This window comes from Cavia porcellus, unplaced genomic scaffold (assembly GCF_034190915.1).
Source record: "Cavia porcellus strain 051 isolate PalLab524CR breed Dunkin Hartley unplaced genomic scaffold, mCavPor4.1 scaffold_6, whole genome shotgun sequence".
Classification (NCBI taxonomy): Eukaryota; Metazoa; Chordata; class Mammalia; order Rodentia; family Caviidae; genus Cavia; species Cavia porcellus.
In genome coordinates, this window is record NW_026947489.1 from 44,633,154 (window position 1) to 44,649,774 (window position 16,621).

Below are 16,621 nucleotides of genomic sequence, written 5' to 3' on the forward strand. Positions count from 1 at the left end.
ACACCCACAACATAGACATCCGTCCACGTGCTCCCATCTCGGCCTGCCCCAGGAACCATTTGGGAATGTCTCTATGTCAGAGACAATAAAAAAGAAATACAAACTTTGAGGCCAAGTGGATAAAGAGTTTTCTGTCTCATCAAGAACAGAACAAAGCACCTTGCTGCTGACTCTCATATCTGATGCAAAGAGACATCAAACACGTGTCACCGCACTCCTACTCAAGCGCAGGGGCAGGTCCCAGTAGCTAGGGGTGGGGCTCAGCCTCCTTATCCCTCTCCACATAGTGCACCGTCCCTCAGTTTGTCATAACCATCCATTCAGTGCTATGTTACTTCCCAAGGGACACCAATCTGCAGAACATAGGATGAGATTTTAGAGAACTTCTTTTATCTTTAAAAGAGCTAATAAAGCAATCTATTTAGTGAGGAAAGATCTGAGAATGTTGGGACTATCCCCTGAGTGACCCCTTTGCCCATTTAATACTAACCTAACACAAGCTGTGGCCCACATGCAGTGAAGCCTTGCACTAAAACTTGCTGCTCTTTTGATCTTTAAAGATGAATCATCAAGCCTCAGAGAGGGCTAGGCAGCTGTCCAAAACAGAGCAGCAAGATGGCAAAACCTTTAGAAATAGCTTGACGGTAGGAAGTGAGCAGGGACACTTAACAAGGATGATCGTAGCTTTACGTGTTGCAGGAAAGATGAACATTCATTCTTGACCCGCTGCAACACAGACATCTGTCCATGTGCTGCCATCTCTGCCTATCTCAAGAACTATTTTGAAATGTTGCCTTGCCAGAGAAACCAAGAGGTTAAGACACACACTGCACTGGCTTTTCAAATCCAAAAGGAGCTTCAAAAATACTCTTCAGCTATACATCTTATTTCAAAAGCAACAACTGATAACTCCCACATGAACAATGACAGAGAACCCTAGGATGTTCTAAGATAATCGTTAGGCAACAGTCCCTGTGGTTCCAGGAAAGATACAGATTCTTTGGAGCCTCCCACAAGAGCCACAGCTCCAGCATCAGGTTGACTTTGCACTGAGTGACAAATGTCTGCTCCGAGAGCTGCACAGACCGCAGATGTGGAGTTGGCTGAAGCACTATGGGGCCCCCGCAGGTGGGTACGTCCTGGAATCCCTGCTTACCCCACTCATTTTCTAATTGCACAGTGCACACATCTTCTAAGAGAACAATCGAGATCCGTGTTGCTTGGAAGATTTACTTGCCCTCCAAAGAGTCCTCTGCTCTGAGGCTTTCTGCACAGCTGTCAGTACAGGCTACCTTCAGCTTTTTTCACTCCACCGATCATTTTGCCCCACAAGGAAAAAAAATCGTGGCCCCAAAAGGAGAGACCTAACTCTCTGTATAGTGAGGCACTCAAGTGTTCCAATAAAACTCTTTTGGACAAGTTTTTCCTCTATGGCGTAGCAGCAATGCTGCATGTAGTCCACGAAAAGACAGTTGAGTTCATTGCATGTTCTCATAAAGCTGCCCACTCTGGCAGATCTGCTCATTGTGTCAAATAGAAACCCTTTTTGTACCCTTTCTTCTGCTTAGAGTTGTCGTCTAGAAAGTCAATATGCCCCAATTCCCTTTCCACAGGTTTTCCTATATGGTATGATTTCTATCAAGAAAGCATACACAAATGAGATATGGTGGTAATAAAAGTGAAGAGCTCACAATTCAATTAAAATTTGGAGATATGAGATATGTTGGAAAGAAAGGAAGTGGAAGTACCTGCTTAGGAGGGGTAGCTATGATGGAAATTTCAGTTTTTCGATCTTTGTATTATACTGCTACGCAGTGGGTAATTTCAGCAGAAGAGTTTCTGCCAGATAACTCACATGTCATGTCATGAAATATTTCCTCTGGGCCTGTTGCCTTTGGCTGCACTATTCTTAGCCCTGAAGCATCCAAGAAGGATCCTCTGGTCCTCCTGGAGAGTCTTTGAACTACACGATACCCTTGAATAGACTGCTTTGGCCTTCATTGGCTAGTGTTGATCTTGCTGCACCTAAAACCCTTTGATTATTTAGAACTCTTCATCTCTTTACATAAATGCTGAAGTTTCTAAAACAATTTTTCACTAATTTATCCACACTAGACTTTGTACTAATTAAACAAATTCTGGTTACAATCTATCAGTCAAATACTGGTTCTTCCTGAGACCAATTATTATCTTAATTCAGAGAAAAGCTGCATTTAAATAAGCATCTCTCCATTGTAATTTCTATACAGGGATAGCAATACTCTCCTCTTTCAGGAATACAATATAGAAGCAGAGGGTTAAAATCTCTCCCTGGACTTTGTGGGGTTGTTATGCAAGCGGTGCTTTAGATGAGATGCTCACGTGTGATATCCAGTATCACTAAAATGATGGAATGAGGCAATAGGGCAGACCTTACACAATAGAGATAGTTCCCCTCCAGTGTCCTGCTTAAGGATCGTCTGGATTTGTGACACAGGAACTTGGGTGGCAGTGCAGCTTTATTGTGGCTTCTACAATACCATACTATAATTTTTTCTGAGTGCACTATACAGTACTATACTGTAGTTTTCTGTTCTATTATACATTACAGTACCATATAGGAGTTATGCAAATAAAACCAGAGTCATCAAGTTGGAATTTCTTTTGACCATTTCTTTGTTCTAAATATCATAACGTACAAACTATATGCAATTGTCTATTTAGGAATAAATTCACTTAACAACCTAGATGCAAGAGAGGAATACTTGTATTGGCAAAGCAATGAAAGGGACTCTTTAAGACTTTAAGAGGTGATAATTGTTACACTCAACTGGATGAATTTTAAGGCAAATTTTTAACCTAAGGAGGATATCTAGAGATTTCTCAGTATTCACATAACAACTCTATTGAGTTTCTCTTTGTTTTCTAATCAAGTAATCTGTCAGCCTTATTAACAGTAATCATGTCACAAAGAAACTATTCAGTCTTCCCTCAGTTTAATGAGACATACAATTTACCAATCACTTTGTATTCCATTTTTTAAATTATATGTTTCATACTGGGAATCAAACAATTTTCAATTTAATCCTATTCTCCTTCCCAAAAGTGGTATAAAGTAAAACCAATAAATTTTAGAAGTTTTCTAGGACAAAAATGAATAAACAAAAATACAAACAAAACTGAGCATCATCATGTATTTAAAAGGATGGGTAATAATATTGGGGTAGTATGGGACTTCTTACCTACAACTAGATTATATGAAATCTACAACTAGATTATATGAAATAATTAAATTACTTAATAATAATAATACATAGTCATTCACACAATATCTTATGTGAATAACTACTTCACATAATATCTTAAGATGTTTACTTTGGAAAATCTGACAGTGGTGAAAAGTACCTTTCCAGTACAGTGAATGCTGTGTATGAAATAAGAGAAAAAAGAAAAAAAAAATCCCACCAAACAATTAAACCTGGAACAGACTCTGCCACTAAACATCAGGACAGACCTGGTTGATTCACTGGTTTTCTGTGTCCTCGTTTGTTATAAGAACCATAGATCCAATAATAGACAAGCACTGAACACACTGATAATTCATTCTTTCCTCAAAGAAAAAAATCATTTGTCATTGTATCACTTTGAGAAAAGCTTGGTAAATTCTGCTTGCAGTTTCTACCAGGCTTTGGTGGATTTCATGAGTAAAACTTTTTTCATTTAGCATGTACTTATTACATGAACATTTTTTAAGCACCTCCTGTGTGTTGCTACTTGTTCTGGGCTCCCAGGATACAGTGATGAGTAGAACAAACCAGATCCCACTGTTCTGATATTTAAAATCTGCTGTCTCCCAGAATTGTCTTAGAAATAACATAGAAAATGTTAGCATGTGAGTACTGGGCTCTAGAGATCTCACTTTCTCCTGCTTCAGAAGAAACAAATACTCATAAAAGTCAGCTCTTACCAATATGTGCTGTCAGTGAGACATCAGGAGGGTAACGAGGAAGATTATAAATTTAAAGTTACCTAAACCTTGGCTCTTACTCATTACAGACATACTCACAAACAAATAAATTAATCAGTTTCTTTATGGTGAGATTAACCTATAAGTATATATGGGACCTTACGAGATAATATCAGTAATAAACACTAGAGAAGTGTACAGGAATAGAAACAGAATCATGATAACATTAGTTTTATGTTCGCATTATTTTACTTTCCACTGATTGGAAGAAAATGAACTATCCAGAAATGAGCAATTGCAAAATGAAACCTGTAGTAGCCATCCAGATTTACTTGTAAAGAAATACGTATAATTCAAGTACATCACCTGTAGCATTTTACTTAAACTAAAAGATATATCAAACAATGTGTGTGATTCCACTGAGAAAATCTAATACATTACTCTGTCTCAATTCGTACAATAGGATTGTTCTTTGTACAGACTCCTTAGTGCCAAAATGATATTAATAAACTCTCCTTTGTTGATTGAAAAAAAGATTGGTTAGTTTTATGAAAGGCATATTATGCACAAAAGGAAGATTACATTTTAATTAACTATAAAATGCATAACTGGTAGTTGGAAACATGGTATTAACTCAGGCTAATCCATTTTCAATTAACTGTATACCTTAAGTCATTAATATATATGAACTTTATACTCTAACTATATACCTTAATTCATTAATACGTAAAAACTTTATAGAGTCTCTACTCACTTCAAATATTTGTGTTATCACTTTCAAGCTGAAAGTGTGAAACAGATTCTAAACTTCATTAAATATTATCAGACACAAAAATGTAAAAATGTGATATATCTACCATTTCAATTAAAAGGAAGAGTATATCTAATGTATTTACCAAATATTTATTAGCCATGTCCTATTTATCCCAAACTTTTTAACATTTTCCATAGTCACAGAACCGTACCTTCCCCTCACCAATGACTTTACCACTTTTCTCCTTTATATTAATCTGCAATCTCTTTCACTGTCCCACGGACACTGTGTGTGTGTGTGTGTGTGTGTGTGTGTGTGTGTGTGTGTGTGCGCGCGCGCGCACGCGTGCACATGTGCTTTCAATAGATTTCCTTCTAAAATAGAATATTGTAGTTCTTAATTTTTGCTGGCAAACTAAAACTATATAGGGACCATTTATGATTTTTTAATTTAAAGAGAATAAAATAAACTAAACAGAACAAAGGAGATCAGAGCAAAATAATGCAAGCAACACAGTATTTCAAAACATGACAACAAGAAATCAATAATGGCTACCATAATGTCTCCCGTTTTCTTCGAAAGTGTTGTCCATATCTTCATACACAATGAATTCAAACAAAAAATTAGTATAAATCTGATCAAAACAAAATAATGAAGGCATTACAGGCCTTCACAATCAGACATGAGAAAAATCAACAATGGTTACCCTGTCTCTTGTTCTCTTCAAAATAGCTTCACACATAATGAAATCAAATAATTGAAAACAGACTAAAACCAATTAAAACAAAGAATAAAATCATTATTGGTCTTCAAAACAAGATGATAGGAAATCAGTAATGGCTTCTGTAATGTCTCATTTTCTTCAAAAATAGCTAGCTGTTGGGCCTGAGATTTAGCCCAGAGGCATAAGTGCTGCCTTGCAAGCGTGCGGTTGTAAGTTCAATCCCCAGTACCAAAAAATAAAAGAATAAAAGTAGCTGTTGGTACTATCACACATAATAAAATCAATTTTTGTGAACCCTTTAGGAGAAGATCTAGGCACACATAAGTCTATAAATGTACATCTATGCTTTCTGTATTAGAGAGAAAAACAAAACAAAATACAAGAAAAGAAACAAAAGACAAATAAATAACAATAACAAAGAGCCAAAAACAATAACAATATAGCTTTCCAAGCAAGGTGGTAGAAACATAACTAAGGTTGTTATTTTGCATAATTTTCTTCAAAAGAGTTATTCAGGTTATCAGATACAAAAATGCAAAATTGATCTAATGCTATGAAAGTTAGCTGCCTTGTGCCAAGAATAGAATTAGCAGTACCATCATCTTAGTTATTTTAATTGTATATATACAAATTTGTACCGTTTTTCTTTTCCCTTCCTTTTTTTCTTCTTTTCCCTGTGTTATTTTTCCCTCCTTTGAGCAGTTTCTTACCCTTTCACAGTATTTACTGAAGATTTTGTTATCTTATTTACTCTTTTAGTTTCTTCCACTAGGGAGACAATATGGCATTTACACATGAGTTTGATTTATTTCACTTATGATTATTGTCTCTGGTAACATCCATTTACCTATAAAAGCCTCAATGTGGTCATTCTGTATAGCTGAGTGGTACTCCATTGTATAAAAATATCACTTCTTTTTTATCCATTCCTCAGTTGATAGGCATTTGGTTATTTTCAAGATCTGGCTATTACAAATTGTACTGCTGTAAACATGGGTGCACACACATCACTGTGGTATGATGTTTTCAGTTCTTCTGAGAATATTCCCTGAAGTGGCACATCTGGGTCAAATGGTACCTCTAGACAGATTTCCATGTTGTTTGCACCAGTCTTCATTCCCACCAGTAGAGCAAAGGAGGTTTTTTTGTTTTTTTGTTTGTTTGTTTGTTTGTTTGTTTTTCTCCCCACAGCCTCTCTAGCATTTGTTATTGTTGGTTTTCTTGATTCTGGCCATTCTTTCTGGAGTGTGATAAAATCTCAGTGTTGTTTTAATTTTATTTTTCTAATGACAAATGATGTTGAATATTTTTTTCATGTATTCATTTGTCATTTGGGTTTCTTCACCTAATAAGTGTGTATTCATCTCAGATGCCCATTTTTAGATTCGGTCTTTGAATTTCAAGGGTATGATTTTTTTTTTTAACTTTTTATACATTCTTGAGAGAAGTACTTTGTCTGAGGGACAGTGAACTAAATTTTTTTCCCAATTTGTGGGCTTTCTTTTCAATCTGTTGGATATTTCTTTTGACATGCAAAAACATTTTAATAAGATGAGTTCTTGGAATTATTTCCTATGCAGTTTGATTTTTATTCATGAATTATCTGCCTACCCGTATGTCTTCAAGATTTCTACCTACATTGTCTTCCAGCAGATTTAGTGTTCCTCTTAATATTTAAATCTTTGATCCATTTTGACTTCTACTTTAGTGCGTGGTGATAGGCATGTGTTTAGTTTTAGTTTTTGGCAAATGAAAAGTTAGTTTTTTCAGCACCACATATTAAAGAGTCTATTTCTCGTCCAGTAAACATGTTTGGCCCCTTTCTCAAAAATAAGGTGGCTGAGTGTGTTTGTAGTTGTGGCAGTATCTTCTAATCTATTCCATTGATCTTCAGGTCTGTTTTTATTCCAGTACCATGCTGACTTTATTACAGTTACTTTGTGGTATAATCTCGTCATGATGCCTCCTGCCTTATCACTGTTGCCCACTACTGCCTTTGCTAATCTTAGTCTCTTCTGGTTCCAGATGAATTTTAGGAATGACTTCTCTAGATTGGGGAGATATGTTAATGATATTTTGATTGGAATTGCATTAAATCTAGCAATTTTGAGAGGATGGCCAATTTCACAATGTTTTTTCTCCTATCCATAAAGAAGAAATGTCTTCCCATTTTCTGAGACCCTCTTTGATTTCTTCTTTCAGAGTACTTTAATTTTCACTGAATAGATCTTTTACTTCCTTAGTTAGATTGACTCCTAAGTATTTTTTATGCTATTGTGAAGGATGTGGTTTCTCTTATTTCTATCTCAGTGAGTTTGTTATTTGTATACAGGAATGCTATCAAGTTTTGAGGGTTGCCTTTGTATCCAGCTACATTACTGAATTTGGTTATTATATCTAGAAATATTTCAATGAAGTTTTGAGGATCTTCTATCTAGAATATCATGTCATCTTTAAATAATGATAATTTAACTTCTTTTCCTGCCCTTATTCCTTTTATTTCTCTCTCTTGTCTAATTGCTCTGGCTAATATTTTCAGCACTATATTGAAAAGGAGTGGTAATAATGGACATCCTTCTCTTGTGGATTTAAAATGAAAACTTTTAGTTTCTCACCATTTAATATGATGCTGGCTGTTGATTTATCATAGATAACTTTTATTTAATTGGGGTAAAGACCATCTATTCCAATTTTCCATAAGGTTCTTATAATGCCATAGAGTTCTTATAATGAATGTGTGTTGGACTTTATCAAAGGCTTTTTCTACATCTGTTCAAATCATCATGTAATTCTTGCCTTTGGCTCTATTGATATAGTACATTATGTTTATTGATTTGTTTTTGTTGAACTATCCCTTAATTCCTGGGATGAATCCCACTTGTTCATGATGCATAATCTACTTGATGACTTGGTGCATTCTGTTTTCCAGTATTTTATTGAGAATTTTCCCATCTATGTTCATTAGGGAGACGGGTTCTCTCTTTTGTTTGGGTCTTTCTCTCATTTTGGTATTGGGGTTACATGCACTTCCAGGAGTGATTTAGGGAAAATTGCTTCCCTTTCAATTTCATTGAAGAGTTTGAGAAGTGTTATCAATAAGTATTCCTTAAATGTCTTGTAGAATTCAGTGGTGCATACATCAGGACCTGGGACTTTCTTTGTTGATAAGGTTCTAATTATATTCTCAGTTTCATTCACTAAAGTTGGGTCATTCAGCAGGTTTACATCTTCTTGATCCAGCTTTGGTAATTCATACGTTTCTAAGGATCTGTTCATTTCTTCTGTGTTATTGAACCTACGAGAGTAAAGGTTTTTGAAGTAGAGGTTGATGATCTTCTGTATTTCCACAGGGTCTGTAGTGATTTCACCCTTTGCATTCCATGTTGAATGAATTTGAGTTTTTTCCTTCCTTATAAAATTAAGTTGGCTAGGGGCTTATTAATTGTATTTATTCATTCAAAGAACCAACTCTTTGATTAATTCTTTGTATTGTGTTCTCAGTTTCTATTGCATTAATTTATGCTCTGATCTTTATAATTTCCTCCCTTCTTTAGGCTTTGTCTTGACTTGCTCTTCTTTTTCTCTTTGGATACTTCTTGGTTTGAAGTTCCCATTGTCTGCAAACAGAATAGCTACTCCCACTTTTTTTTTTTTTTTTTTTTTTTTTTTTTTTGGTTCATGTTGCATGAAGTATTGTTTTCCATCCTTTGACTTTCAGTCTATGAGTCTCCTTTTGGGTTAGATGTGTTTCTTGTAGACAGCATACGGTTGGATGTTGTTTCTTGACCCATTCTGCCAGTCTATTTCTTTTAATTGGTGAATTGAGGCCATTTACATTAATGGTCATAACTGATATATATTGGTTTATTTTTGACATGTTATCTTTGTGCTGTTGCTTCTTTACCTTTCCACTCTGTTTAATTGTCTGCCTTGCTTAGTGTGTGGTTTTGTTTGTTTGTTTGTTTGTTTGTTTTGGTTTTTTTTTTTTTTTTTTTTTTCCTATGTGTATCTAGACTGTTTTTCAGTATTCTTTGCAGGTTTGGTTTGTTGATCATGAAGTTCTTCAGCTGTTCTTTGTCATGGAAGTATCTTATTTCTCCATCACTTTTGAAGTTTTTCAGGGTACATCAATCTGGGTTGGAAGTCATTTTCCTTTAGGACTTGAAATACTTCACTCTGTTCTTTTTGATTTGTTTGTGTTGATAAGTCTGTTGTGATTCTAATAAGCTTTCCTTTATAGTAATCTGTCTCTTCACTCTAACAGCTTTTAATATTCTGTTGTTATGTTGAATTTCATGGATGTCGATTACTACATGTCTGGGTGAAAGTTTATTTTGGTTATGGCTAATTGGAGTTCTATATTCTTCACTTATCTGAATGTCGGTTTCCTCTGCCATGTTTGGGAAATTTTCAGCTATCACTTCTATAAATAGTCTCTTTATATTGTTTCTGTTGTCACCTTTTTCAATTGTAACTATCAGTCTTCTATTGTTTATCCTTGCATCATCTTGCAACTGTTGAATTGTTATTTCCTGATTCCTTGTTATTTTTAAAAGATCTTTCCTTTCCTGTTCACTAGCTGTAATCTTGTCTTCAAGGTCTGAAAGTCTATCTTCACATTCATTGAGGAGGTTTTGCCAACTTTCAATGGAATTTTTGATTTCCTGGATATCTCTTTGAAACTGTTTCGTGCATTTTGTTTCTTTCTTATATTGTTTGTTCATGGTTTCCATGTTTTTGTAGTATTCCTCAATTTTTTAACTATATATTCTTTAGATGTGTTCAACATTTCTATTAGTATTTTTATCATTTCTTGTTTTACCTGTGAGATTATTTCTGACCTGAGTTCCTTTACAGCTTCATGGAATTGTTTTTTTTATTTCAGCTGCTATTATTTCAGATATATGTCTTACATTTTCTTCTGTGTCCATGTCTCCTAAGCTTGCTTGGGATGAGATGGGCATTTGAGATTGCATTTTGCTCTTTCATTTTGTCATTTTCCTGTATTGCCCTAGGAAAGCCAAATGTAAGGTCTCAGTTGCTTCCTGGGTTGAAGATATCTGTCCATACTGAAAAGTTTCCCCTGCTGTGTGGGGGTCTTTAAGCAGGCCTTATCAGGTCCCTAGTGGCACACAAAGGCTCCTGAAATACAGGAAGTATGCTGGGTGGACCTTCAGTTCGCCCAGCGTGGCACTCAAAACTCCCTGGCTCCTTGAGATTGCTGGAAAGGATTCTACCAGGGTCTGAGTGATGTACCAAGACTCAACAGCTAGATGGAGTACTCTGTGCAGGGCTTTAGCTCATGCCACATGGCATACCAATGCTCCCTAGCTGTTTGGGGATGCTAGGTGGGGTTCCAATAGGTTTTAAGTGAGGCACTAAGATTGCACCACTAGGTGTAGTTTGCTGGGCAGGCCTTCCGCTCATGCCACTCAGCACAGGCTGTTTCCCTGTCACTCAGGGTCACTGGGCTGTGCCTAGCCAGGAACTGAGTGACGTACTGCAGGTCTCTAGCAGTTTGGGGTGCTGCAGTGGGGCCCTACCAGGTTCAGAGTGAGATGCCAAGCTTCCACAGCTAGATGGAGATCTCTATGCAGGCTTTTGGCTGGCACCACTTCTTTTATGTTTGTAAAACTACCATTGATGATTTTGCTTGTCTGGTTATACCTGAGAAGTGAGAATTTTGTAAGTTTCCATGAAAAAGGATTAGAGGTTGAGAACCACTGTACTAGAAAGGAAAACTTAGTTTGCTTTCTGTTCTACATGTACACTGAATATTCTAGCTCAACAACTGGTTTGAAAATAAGTTATCTAGAAACTTATTTCTGAATTCTTCCATTTTTTAAAGTGTTTCACTGAATGGCTACTGCTACCAATTTTAACAAGATCCATGTAGTCTTTCCCTAAACCACACATTTGTCCCAAGTGTCCAACTCACCAACCGCAGCCGTGATCTAAGTCTTGCAAATACATATTGCAATAACAAAGCAATGATCATCAAAGTACAGAAACTAAAAGCACTATTTCCAAATACTGTCACATCGAAGGAACTAAGGGATAGGTCTTCAACATTTGAATTTGGAAAAGACATAATTAAACTCATAATACTCATGAAATAAAAGAATTTAACACTTCCTTGACCTCTCTCAATTGGAATTATATCCTTATGGAACCACATCCACAATATTTTCTAGTTTACCCTCTCCATCAGGAAAACAGAGTGTGACTTTCTGGAAAAGAGTAGTCTACATAATTTTCAAACTCCATGGTGGATATATTTGTTAAGCTAAATGATCTCAGAATAATTTATAAATCTCTGAAATAAGATTGAGAAATACAGACTCTCCCAAGTAATATGGTGAAGAAAGAAAAATGTAAAATAATACTTCTGAGTTCATGGGAATTATATTTGAAATAATCTGAAAGAAGAAGTTGGGTTTAAAATTATCTGCCTCTTGAATTCCATAAGATTGTTTGTCTGGTCAGCATCTATTTCCACTTTGGGGTTCAGGATACATGCTCATCCTACAACAACTATCTTAATTGTTCCATCTTACTAAGTTATATATGTATTAGAATATCATACCCATACCCCTCACTTCAGTTTGAGTTCTTTGAACTCATACACTGCCTGTTATAAAGTACATTTATGATGCTCAATATATGAGAATTTTTCAATCACCTTTTGAAGATAAATTCCCTAACATTTCCTTCTAAGAATTGTGAGTTTTCTCATACTGCAGGAGTCCATCATTCCATTTACATGTGAAGTAATGGCAGGGACCCACCTTGAGGCTTGGACTTGGTCAGTTTGCCACAGGGCTTGGAGATGGTGACTGTCTTCTGGCAGTCAGCATTGTGGAGGGCTCGCTTCAGATTCCCAGTTCTAGTCTTCAGGGCCGTATTCAGGTCACATTCTCCCCAGGCCTGAAACTGGTATTTACACTCCGCTAGAGGCAGGAGAAGATCAAAGAGAAATTGTTGAGATAGCCAATTGTAGTACAGCTACAATAAAGGCATGATTTGTTGTTAACATTTATAGTTGGATAAGTATAGATTTCATGAAGTTATAAATAAAATGAGAGGTATTCCATACACTCTTCACACTCCACTCCCAGCCAGATGTGGTGTTTTGCACAGCTATTGTTCAATAGCATCACCATGAAATTGACACCAATACATTCTAAGAGTTTGCTGAGATGGCATCACTTTCATATGCATTCATTTGTGCATTAGAGTGTACATTTGGTTCTGCACAGGTTTGTCATATGTAAAAAGCATGTATTTGTCATCATGAGTACACAGAACCATCACAGCACAAGGAGCACAGGGGTTACCTTTTAAACCCCACTCTTTCTGCCTCTTTCATCCATGGCAACCAAGACACTGCTCTCCATCATCATAAAATATTTTACGAATGGAAGTGAACAGTATGTGAACTTTTGACATTAGCAGATTTTAATTTAGCATGATTTCCTGCAGATTCACCCAAATCAAGAGTATTAATAGTCATTTCTTTTATTTGTGAGGACTATTCCATAACATGGATATACCACAATTATTTTTAACTACATCTGGGTTATTTCTAGCTTTTGCCTATGACAAATAAACTACTATCTACACTCAAGTCTAGGTTTTTTATGGAAATAAAAGTTTTCATTTCTCTGAGACAAATGCCTAATAAAGTGCTGCATTGCTTAGTAAACTCATATTTAGTTTTGTAAAACACTGGCACAAATTTTTCTACTGTACTGTTTTATATTTCTTTTTTTTTTTTTTTTTCGGTTTTTCTTTTTTATCGGTACCGGGGATCGAACTCACGACTGCCTGCTTGCAAGGCAGGTGCTTATGCTGCTGAGCTAAATCCCCAGCCCCCTGTTTTACATTTCTAGCAATATCTGAGCAATGTGCGTTCTCTTTTGCATTTTATCACATTCCTGTCTACCCACTATGCTAGGCTTGTAGGAATCTTATTAGAGGTTTAATTTCCATTTACCTCTTGGGAAAAAGAAATTGAACACCCTTTTAGAAGTTTCAATGATAACAAACAGCTTGTTGTGATATGTGTGCCATAGGGTCACCACCATTGCTATAGACACTCTTTAGCAAAATATGTGTTATCTATTTTCTTACAGGATTTTTTTGCTGTTGAGTTTTGAAAATTATATATTTCAGACTTGAATATTTTAAGATACATCATAAAGATCTTATATAGGTGAATCTTGAAGATGCCCATATACAATGTAGGAACAAATGTGTCTAAACTTTACCGTAGCTTAATAACATTGTCTACCACTCAAAAATGTACCACAAAGATTACGTAGCACAGAAAGGATTCATGTGGGTATCCATAGCTCTGTTTTACTTGCTGGTAGGCCTTAATCCTCTTCTTTATAACAGAGGAACATCATTTGGGGCATAATGTCCCAGGATGGCCAAGAAAGGCAACAAGACCAGAATGTAGGAGAAAAGCTTATCTAGGAGTTTAATACTGATGTAAAGTTGGAAGTTGTGAGAGAACTTGTCTCCAGGAAGAAGATCTGGCCAGCATGAGACTGACAGAGGTCAGTGAGAGAGAAATCTCTCAAAAAAGGTCATAATCGAGCCTGTTGGTGTCAATAAGTAAATCCTCAAACATCTGTGGATGGTGGGGAGGGAACAAAAGAGTGACGCTGGAACATAACAGATAATGACAAAAATGAGAAAACTGGAAAGGAAAACATACAAAATTTAGAAAGAAAAGGGAGAAAACACAAACAAATGAACACTGTGGGGAGGAATTCCATGCATAGTTCACGCCCCTATAAGGTAGTGGTTCTCAATTCTGGATGGTTTTGACATTCAGGAGACACTTAGTCATGAATAACAGAAATATTTTTAGTGTTCACAACCAGTGTGGATGGGAGTGTTAGCAGACACTAACTTGCAGAATCAGGGATGGTGCCAATTATCCTACAGTGCATAAAACAGAACTCTATGTGGCCCAAAATGTCACCAGTGCTGAAGCTGGGAAACCTCAGGGTGAGGCACAGTGAGTGCCTGGTCACCTTCTGTCTGACAAAAAGAAACTATTTAAAATAAGTAGTATCGATTCCAAAAAGACTTGTGGTGGAAACACTGTGAAATTATCTCAGAGCAGTAGATTGAGTCAATAGAACGAGGTGAGACTTACCTCCAAATTGCTTCTTCCAGTTGCAGGGGATCTTACATCTCTGAGTCTTCATGGTTTGCTTGCACTCAGCTCCAGTGCGAGTGCCCTCCCGGGTGCCCAGTCCACAGTCGCCACTAGTGGGCACACACACACTCCACTGCCATTCCCCACAGTCCGACTTCTTCACTTTTTTTTCTAGAAGAAAGAAGCCAAAAATGACCAACATTTAGACCACTGTAATGCCTGGTTATGACCACACTCCTTCTCCAGTACCGTGATTGTAGGGTGTGTTTTTTACCTGGCTCCTCTCTGCCCAGTAAACAGTAGAGAGAAGGCAGAGACCAGTCAAATAACTGAATCAATAGCACATCAAGAGAATGGAGAAGGAAAACTAAGGAAAGAACCAGAACAAACAATAATTTAACTTTTATTTGGACTTAAACTGTTCTAAGTGACTTACTGACATCTCCTTATAGAATCATTTCTATTAAAAATATTCACAAATAATTCCATGTAAAAATGAGGAAACATTCTATCAGTAGGTACAATGAGATTAGCTCTCTCCATGTAAATTTAAAATTCTTTCTTTATCCTGAAACACATGTGAGAATATAATAGAAATCACAGACTTACACAGAATTCCAACTTCATAGACTAGGTGTGGCTGTGGGAAAGATATAGGATGCCTATCTATACATTTCTTCCTTTGTAAATCTAAGATTAAAAAAAAATCCTTGAATGACACGATTTGAGGAGAAGGGATAACATAAGCAGTTGGCAGTTAATCTAACAACTATCATTTCTAACAGAGTGTTTTCTTGCTATTTTAGGCTAAACTATTGTTAACTATCTTCTGTTAATAGAACCACCTGATTGTCAGTCAATGGTTTCTGTATAGTGGACTCTAACATGATTGCATTCCAGGACTTACAGTGGAGGAAAAAATAAGGCTGTATCTTGGGTTTCTCAAAATAATGAGAAGAATGGAAGGTTAAGGGGAGGAGGGAGTGATGAAAGGAGAGAGGAAAGAAGGAAAAAAGAAGGAAGGAGGATAGAGGGAGGGACGGAGAGAAGGATGGAGGGAAAGAGGGAAGGAAGGAAGGAAGGAAGGAAGGAAGGAAGGAAGGAAGGAAGGAAGGAAGGAAGGATTAAAAGTGGGTACTGGGATGGATAGGTACCAATTGTCAAAGCAACACTCCACAGCTGTGCTGCTTACCTGCTTTCTCTTTCTTCCCTGCCTCCACAGTGTCCACAGCTGCCAAAATGAAAATGAATGCCAAGAAGACAGCTGCAAGTTTCCAACGCTGCTGCTGGTATTGTTGGGACTGCATTCTAGGAATAAGCAGAAAAGAGAAGAAGATGATGTCAACCTAAGTCAGGGAGAAAGACTCACTGCCACTCCTAAATGAAAGGCCACTTTGTACTTTCAGAACACTGAGTTCCAGGAAGAGGGATATCAATTATGCTTAGCAAAGTATTATCTTTTCTCCTCAACAGCCACTGACATGAGTGCTTCTCTGCAGTCAGTCACATATTCACTGGCAAAATGCAAAAGTTTTTTCCACATAAGACTTCACAGTCATTTGGTAAGATTGGTTCTGGGATTATGGGAACAGAAGAAACCACAAAACATGTTTCTTGAGCAGGCTACTGCAGTAAGACTTGATGGAGTGTCAACTGGTAATACCCACAGCTAAAGCTATCTTCAGAATTCATAATTCCTAGAAACCACCATCCCATTCCCTGGGATGGAAATAATGTATGGGCATACAACGTGTCAATTATTTATTTTTAGCTGCATTAGTAATGACAAACTTGGTAGTTAATCATTTTCCATGATCATTTCTATCACCTTAGTCAATCACAGAGTAAACCCCAGAACAGAAGCAGAATTTACACACCCGTGTCACATAAACCAACCATGATTAGAAGCTCACATGTGCTCAGGGTCCTCTACCAGCTAACATTAGAAAGCCACCCCTACAACTTGAAAGTATGTGTGGTAACTTCACTATCAATGTGACCACTCTGCCAAATGTCCTTGAG

At 36.8% G+C, this 16,621-nt stretch overlaps 1 protein-coding gene across 1 annotated transcript in view; it reads right to left on the minus strand.

The window, feature by feature from the left end:
- The window catches only part of Ptn (pleiotrophin), a 101,231-nt gene that overhangs the window by 17,235 nt on the left and 67,375 nt on the right, over positions 1-16,621 (minus strand). Inside the window, exons 2-4 of the mRNA XM_013159003.3 lie at positions 15,792-15,907; positions 14,597-14,770; positions 12,213-12,374 (exon numbers count right to left, since the gene is read on the minus strand). Of these exons, the coding sequence (XP_013014457.2) occupies positions 12,213-12,374; positions 14,597-14,770; positions 15,792-15,906 (451 nt within the window). The 5' untranslated portion in view covers position 15,907. The remainder of the gene's footprint in view (positions 1-12,212; positions 12,375-14,596; positions 14,771-15,791; positions 15,908-16,621) is intronic.